The sequence below is a fragment of the Nanorana parkeri genome, unplaced genomic scaffold, assembly GCF_000935625.1.
Source record: "Nanorana parkeri isolate BGI_ZX_2015 unplaced genomic scaffold, ASM93562v1 scaffold1223, whole genome shotgun sequence".
Classification (NCBI taxonomy): domain Eukaryota; kingdom Metazoa; phylum Chordata; class Amphibia; order Anura; family Dicroglossidae; genus Nanorana; species Nanorana parkeri.
In genome coordinates, this window is record NW_017307491.1 from 148100 (window position 1) to 156706 (window position 8607).

The 8607-nt window shown below is 41.0% G+C and overlaps 1 protein-coding gene across 1 annotated transcript in view; it reads right to left on the reverse strand.

The window, feature by feature from the left end:
• Positions 1-4620: 4620 nt before the first annotated feature.
• Positions 4621-8607, reverse strand: part of LOC108797077 (tensin-3-like) — a 143105-nt gene continuing 139118 nt past the window's right edge. The window contains exons 11-12 of the mRNA XM_018568643.1: positions 5138-5203; positions 4621-4631 (exon numbers count right to left, since the gene is read on the reverse strand). Of these exons, the coding sequence (XP_018424145.1) occupies positions 4621-4631; positions 5138-5203 (77 nt within the window). The remainder of the gene's footprint in view (positions 4632-5137; positions 5204-8607) is intronic.

Sequence of the window (8607 nt, forward strand, 5' to 3'; positions counted from 1 at the left end):
CCTTTGCAGAGGAATGTGGAAAATCAGTAACAAATTCTCGTTTAAGATGCATCACAGCTTGGAGCAATGCTAGCAAAAATACTCTGCTGTGAAGAACTGTACATAACTAATACACAGAAAGATTGGTTTAAAAGTAAACATGAGGATGAACAAGGGGAAGAAAAACCCCTAAACATCTGAAATATGAACTCCTGGAACACAAAAGTAAAAGGGGGAGGTGAGCGGAACCCAGGAGAAATGTGAAAGTGAGCATGTAAGCAATTTCATTCAGCAAGGCTCCACCTCTTCCAGATATGTCATTTAACCATATAATAGCCTCATCTTACAGCAGACATTTGCAGCTGACCTACACACTGATTTCAATGTGTATAACCAACACAAGTTATTTGCTCACTAGGACAAGACAAAATTGCACAAGCAATTTAAGCCTTATAGCATTCTGTAAATTTACTTATATGCATATAATTATGAGTTATACAAACTACTATCTAGAAAATATCATTATTAAAAATATATACAAAAAGGAAGATGTGCATTCTCCAGGAACGACATATGTGCAATAACATGTACCTAGGATGGCCACATCATTTATTACAGTCTCTAGAAGATATCAGTTTGCACAGCCAATACACTGGCTGACTTTTGGCAGACAAAATCTATTAGTAATTAGTTGTCAGTGTATGGGGACCCGAGGATGCAGATTCCTGATTTTAAATCAAATGCTTGACATTAGGAAGTAATGCTGTGTGCAGTTATATGATTTTTTATTTAAATAGGTTTCTTGGGCAACATACCACACATGTCTAAAAACGAATTAAATCTCTTGAAAGATTTTGCATCTCTTGAAACACCATAGCAAGTAGAAATGTTATTCTTACTTAATTCCCAAACTATTTTATTTTGCAATTGTGGCAGCTAGTGGTGCTAAAAGGAGCCGCCATGAAAAATGCACCATATCCTTCAAAAGATGCTGATTTTGCCAAACAATTGCACTGATCAAAGATTCCTAAGGAAGCATGGGATACTTTAATCAATACAGTGCATGATCAGCTTCAAAATTGATGAATGGATAATGCAGCTACAACTTTTAGGTAATTCAGAGCAACAGATGAAAGTTTAGCGATGGAGATCAACAATCTATGCTAGAAATACTAAAATGATAGGTTTGTGAATATATGTGACACCAATGTCGTTTGAATGCAGGAAAAACACGTTATGGTTTTCACATATATACAGGTGAAACTCGAATAATTAGAATATCGTGCAAAAGTAATTGCAGTAAGTGCTGCAAAAGGGGCCCAAACCAAGTACTGAGTACATATGCATGCTTGTACTTTTCAGAGGTCCGATATTGTTCTATGTACAATCCTTGTTTTATTGATTGCATGTAATAATCTACTTTTTTGAGGATGTGGATTTGGGGTTTTCATGAGCTGTAAGCCATAATCATCACAATTATGACAAATCACGGCTCGAATTATCTTGCTTTGCATGTAATGAGTCTATCTCATATATTAGTTTCACCTTTTAAGTTACATTAGTGAAATAAACTTTGCACGATATTCTAATTATTCGAGTTCCACCTGTAGAAAATACTTTGCATTGTAAAGCTGGGACCAAACAAGAGGTTAATAGACATTGGATGGCCAAGTTTTCTAATGTGCATGACAAACTGTAATAAATCCAACAGTATATCAATAGACACATCAATAGCACACCTCTGATGAAGTTGTTGAGGCACAACTAATAAGGAGGAGTCCATCAACGCAATGCCAGAAGCTTTCCGCTGATATCTTTCTCATGACAATCTCTGACCACGCTCCAGTCTTGATCTCTTTATCCCTAGACTCCTCCACGGGGAAAACTTATAACTGGAAACTAAATGATTAATTGTTGCAAGATTCGATGATTGTTACAGATCTGTCACAAACTCTAGAATCATACTTCTGTGACAATGTATCCCCTGAGGTGTCTTCGACTTGTATGTGGGAAGCTCATAAGGCCGTCCACCGTGGCAAGCTGATAGCTGTGGGAGCCCGGTGCAAGGGGGAATGGATAGACACTGGGGAGGCTACCCACGGAGATCCAACGCCTGGAACTGAGCCACAAGGGTTTTCCCAATCCGAAAATTCCTAAGGAATTGATAGCCAAGCAAGACCAATTAGGTCTCCTGCTGGAGACGGATACCAAATAGTCATTTAATGTTGTCTCTTGTAGGTACAATGAACTGGGTAACAAACAGGGTAGGTACTTTGCGAGGGCATTGAGATCTAAGCAGTCTGCCACCTTCATCTCAAAAATTAAATCCAAGTCTGGCTCCCTGGTGTAGTCCACTTCGGTCATCGCTGAGGTATTTCACGAATTTTATCAGGATCTTCATCAGGTTGATGAACCCGATGACCCTGCTGTTCGGTCCTCTAGACTTGACAGAATTAACTCCTATCAGCTCAAAGCTAACCTCCCAGCCCTCTCTGCCCTAGAATTTGATATCCCCTTATCTGAATTTAAACAGGTCATCAAAACTACCCCGTTAGGAAAGAGCCAGGATGGTTTTACACTACTCTATTATAGACGCTTCCAGGACATTCTCGCCCCACAATTTTGTTCTTATGCCAACTCCATCAACCAAAGGCTCCCCTTTACACACCGAATCATTATTAGCACATATTACAGTAATTGCCAAACCAGATAAAGATCCATCCTGTTGCGCAAGCTATCGCCCCCATTTCTATATTAAATATAGACACAAAACTCTCCCCAAAAAATTTGCAAAAGGACTATATCGGCTCTTGCCGTCCTGGGTCCACCCAGACCAGGTGGGATTTATCCCTGGTAGAGAAGCCCGGGACAATGCTCTTAAGACTATCTCGCTCATTCACGTTGCCAGACAACAGAAGTCTCCAGTGTTACTCTTGTCTACTGATGTGGAAAAACCTTTCGACAGAGTGACCTGTGGCTTCCTTCTCGCAACCTTATCCCACCTGCGTTTGGGTTCCCAGGATGATGGATTGGATCTCTGATCTCTACGCAAACCCTACCGCTAAGGTTAGGATAAATGGCTCTTTCTCCCCCTTACGCTATACAACGTGACCAGACAGGGTTGCCCTCTATCCCCTCTCTTATTTGCCATCTCCTTTGAACCCCTATTAGATACTATTGAGACGGAATCCAGATATTCACCGCATTCTTTCCCCAGCGGACAAATTTAAATTGAGGGCTGACAATATTTTGTTTAATGTCCGGAATTCAAGGATGTCCCTACCCAAACTACTGACAGAACTAAAAACCTATGGTGCCTTCTCCAACTTTAAAATTAACATTGGACAATCTGAGATCCTTAATATATCAGTGCCAGAAGAGGACCGGCAAGCCCTTCTCCCTCATTTTTCTTTCCAAAGGCAACCAATATGCCTCCGCTACCTCGGAGTTCTGTTGACACCCAAGTTCTTGGATTTATATCAATATAATTGAATTCCCCTATTAAATGTGGTTAAGTCTGATATGGCCTCCTCTCTACATTACCTTTCCTGGGTCGGTAGAATTAATGCAGTTAAAATGATGATTCTCCCCGAAGTGCTATTCCTTTTTCAAATGCTGCCCATAACTCTTCCTGGTTCCTATTTCTAGACGCTTCAATGGCTAGTTTCCAATTATGTGTGGCAACACCGTACTTTCTAGAATTTCAGGACGTGCTATTATCCGCATTCGCCGGAACGGTGGATTGGCCCCTTCCCGACTTTCGGACTTATCATGTTGCTGCCCAAATGGTGAGAGTGGTGGACAGGTTCTTCGGTGCAATGCGGAAGAGTAGGGTGTCTTTGGAGACATGCGCCATGCAATGCCCCTTTGTCAGATGTGATCTGGCTGTCTCCCAAGTGGAGAATGTTAGCTCCCTCTACACTACCTCTAACAACCCTAACCCTACGTACCTGGGATCACTGGCCTTACAATTCAATCATGATACCGCTGCAGGATTCTGACTTATTTCCGCCGGGTAAACTAGACAAGTGCTTTTAGAAATGGTCAGACTCAACTATCCTCAAACTGCGTGATGTACTGCATGGTACCTCCATATTCCCTCTACCCCCACCTACAGGTTCGGCAAGGCAAGATACCCCTGCATTTCTTGAAGGACCGCCAGCTGTCCCATTTTCTAGCCTCCCTGCCAAAACCATTGAGAACGCCTAAAGATTTCATTTGAAACTATATTTCCTACTATATTGTATATTTTACAAAGCTTTGATCCATCTTGAGCATGACTCGCCCCCACCTTATCTGTCTAAATGGGAGACTGAATTTCACCGTACTCTCACCCCTTAGGAGAGGAGTTAGATATTGGCCGTAGTCACGTCCTCCTCGATCGATGTTCTAATGTTAGAGACAAACTATAAATTGCTTTCTCAATGGTATCAGGTCCCCATTAAGCTACATGCGGCTAACACCCATTTCTACCCCCATTGCTGGCGGATGTGTGGAAGTCCAGGCTCTTTTGCCCACATCTGGTAGGAGTGCCCACTGATCAAGCCTTTCTGGACACAAGTTGTACAGATCATACAACAGGTCTGCGGTGTGCAACACCCCCTGGATCCATGGGTGTGTTTATTTCACCTCAACATGGGGTCACCTAGTACCTACAGGAAAACATTGGTACCATTTATGCAAAATACTTCTAAATCTCTTGTCCCCAGGTTTTGGAGATCTACTCACATACCCTCTATTTCGGAATGGTTTCACAAACTGGACTCCACCTGACTTTTGGAAGAACTCATGTACTCCACTCGGGATGCCTATTGCCTTTGTCCCCTCGTGTCTTGTTTGTCCTTTATCCTCCACGCCCCTCTCGTTTTTCCCTCTTGGATGTTTTTGGATTGGTAACCTCTATTATCCTCAGCACTCGGTATAGCTTCCTGTGTTTTTATATGGTTCCTATATCAATGCTTTGTATGTTTTATAGTTTCAAACCCAATAAAATTGAAATGAATAAATACAAATGTCACCAGGACAAATAAGGGGTTAGTGGGGACAGAGCAAAAAAGATAAAAGAAAAACCTGACAGAGGTTCTAACCCATCCCCACTGTATTCTTTTTTGAACAAAAGAGAAAATACAAAATAATGATAAATGATAAAAACACCTACCAGAGGGTTTTTCTGGATTTCTTGAAAATACCAGTTCGATTTTTCCATAGTCCAGAAACCTATGATCTATATAAAGAAAAAAAATTCACATTTAAAAAAAGATAAAGCAACACCTCTGGTGTTCTAAATAATCAACATTTCTAGAACAATAAGTCCCAGAACAATATATGGTGCTTTAATTACAATTAAGTGGAAGTATGTTAAGGAACCATGTTGATATCCACAGAAAAGCAGCGGTTGATGTTTTATTCACAAACATGTCCTCAGCTGTCTTCAAGATCAGACCAGTTTTCCCCTTACTTATTTATCATATACCTCTTAGATGGGTTAGGCCCTTGTCATTGGGAGGCTTGCATTTTGTAATCTAGACAGCTAGACAGACGGCTTTGGACACAAGCTGTTCAACCAGTGAAATGAAACCCAAGCTAGATTGACTATCTACTGAACAACGGTGCCTAATTCACTCACTGCTTGATAAAGTGAGGACTAGATTGTGTGCACTAGCTTGAATCAGTCTGTGTAAACCAGAATCAATTTTGCTGAAGCAAAACAATGTGACACTGGAAGAACACTCTGAAATTGGCTTTAAAACAACACTGTAGGACATGGACTTTGCAGACAATTTCACTTTACTGTCCAATTCCTATTGCCCATGCCCAATGTATTTTGAAAACATTTCACCATGGCGGATTTTCAACCTTTGGTTAAATAAGGTAAAGGGGCAGCCAAGGTGTAAAAGTTGGGCACAAACCATCAGTAATTCCTAGAAATGCTCAAACCTGTTTCTTTGTTAGAGGGTGGGCAAACTCTGGATAGCCTACATCTTAATTAGCTCAGCTTTGACCAGACCTCGACCCACAATGTACCCAAGGTACCTGGCTTCCTCCATTTCTACCACATACCTCTCAAGGTTCAAAGTGAAACCTCCTTTTCTTATACAGTCTAAAACCACTGAACCTTGGGCAAATGAGCCTCCTAGTCTGTACTATATACAGTATGTGTTCCTCAATCATGATTTTGTGGATAGTAATCACACTTTACATATATGTTTCACAAGATAAATCAATCCACATGGTCTTCCTCTAGAAACCAGCTCAAATTATGAAATCCAGTGGAGGCTTGTGGAACTCGTTGGCAAACAAAACGATACACTAATGTTTGCTCTGTGGTGGGTACCAAAGTGGGGTCCTGCATTTGAGATTTAAACAATGGCATGCTTCCCTAAAAGACATTCAAATCAGGATTCATGGAATCTGAGAAAGTTTAACCATTGTCCTCCCTAATCAAGATGTAATGTGAAATATTGATCAACGTTTTGGCAGTTCCATCTGGTCCCCTTTAAGAAAAGTGCTGGGGAAGTGTGAGGTTTTTCAGAATGAGGCATTTGGCAATCAAATTTCAGACTGGGGCTGCGACCATGTATAACTAGCTGAATTAAGTCATACATCTGGATCGCTTCTCGGCCTTTTGGCTAAGATCAAGTGTAGTATCTGTTCTTATCAGTTGTTGGAGGGGAGAGGATGTTGCCACCCGATGGGAGAACATTCTAGTACCCTCTGACGTAATGGTGGGTGTCAGAGGACGGTTCGGTCCATTGCTAGTTGCGTCAGGCCCTGATGTACGGGTAGACCCTAGACAGTGGGAGGACCCCCGACGGCACTACCTCCTGATGTGAGCGGAGAACTAGGGGGTCTGGCCCGAGGGTTCGGTGGCGGCAGAAGCCCGTGGTGTTGTGCCCCCTGGGGGGGGCGTCCCAGGGGTGCTCAGGAAGTCACATGGGTGTGGGACCCCACATGACTCACTGGCACTTGGTCACACACCACCTTGCAATTTTCTGCACTTCGCCTCCAAGACAGGCCTTATGGCTAGTCTGGGGCAATATTTTTGCACTCCGGCCCCTAAGGCCTGTCAGAGTGGTGCACTGGCACTTTAGATTTATTTAAGCACTCTATCCACGTTTGGCACTTTTTATTTTAAATTTTCGACCCACAGATGTGAAGGTGCAGGTTTCTTCGGGGCCTATTCCTGACGCTGGGAGGAGATTCTGGTTCCCTGAACGCTTTCCCTTGCAGGGTCCAATGAAGCCCTTGTGTGTGCTAGTAAGCTTTGTGTGTCTCCACAAAAAAACAGGAACAGCAAGGCAAGCCACTCCTCTGCTCCCTGCTCCGCTCTCTTCCCTTCTCTAAGCTTTTAGATGGATGGCTGCTGAATACTGTGCTGGAGACCTTATGATGCCTTTTGATCTTGTTCTCAACAAGAAGTATAGGAAAGCAGAGCTGAGATAGCAAAAGCCAGCTGTTCCAAAACATGACTGTGCAAAAACTGAGCTACCGGTATATTCATTTTTGAAAATAGCTTGAAAATGTAATACTACTTTAAATGTTTGTTTCACCAAACTGTTTTATATTATGTAGTGTTTTTTTGCATTATGCCCACCTATAACCAGTAGTTAGGGGATTCAGTATCAGTACAACATGTAGAAAAATACTGAATTTCAAATAAAGTCCTGTTTATTGCTTAACATATAAGGCTTGTTTTCAACTTTAACAAAATTTCACTAAGTGCAATATAGTTTAGCAGTTACATATACAGGGCTCACCAGACAGGAAGGGGTTTTGAAAAAAAACAAAGTTAGTCTTATACTAAAAAGCTTATCCAGGGGTTCAGTGCTTGCAAGCAGCTCTTTCCTGCTCATACAACACAATTTCTTTCTCAACTGCTTGAACCTCCTACAATTACCCCCCACCCCTCCATAAACCTCAGCATTTAACAAACTATCCATACACTTAACCAACAGCTGCAAATATAGCAAGACTGCACAAACACACCTTCCTAGGGTTTCAACTGGCATTACAAATTTGCATTTTACATCTATATAAAAATGTAATTGGTTTACTCTAATGCTCTATATGCACATGTATGTTTTAGGTGCACAGGTGCATAGGTGCACTGCTTTTTACATCTTTGGTGCAGTTTCGAGAAAAAAGCATGTTAAATATGGATACATGGTATCACAAACAATTGTAAAACGTGCATAAAATGCATAAGGGCCTCCAATAAACTCAGGGAGCCATTTACCAGTGTGATCAAGTAATGGTGGCTAAAAATAGGCATGGCTAGTTTAAATAACCGGTCTAGATTTTCAAGAAAATCCCTTTACCGCATAATCCCAATTTCCATACTTATGCAGAGTGTTCTAGGAATAACCAATATTTATGAATGAACAGGGCTCTTCTTTACAGAATAAACTCTTCAGTTTCAATTAAAATCACCATACAAAAGTTAGAATTTCTTTCACAAAGAGTTTATTGGAAAAAGTAACTAAACAAGAAAATGTAAAAACCGACATAAAATTGAAATGAAAAAAAAATGTCAAGCCGAAACCAAAAATGTTTATTTTAACTTTTTCAAAATGTTTTAAATATTGTATTTTTAATTATTTTTTATAAAAACTTTTAAATTTTATTATA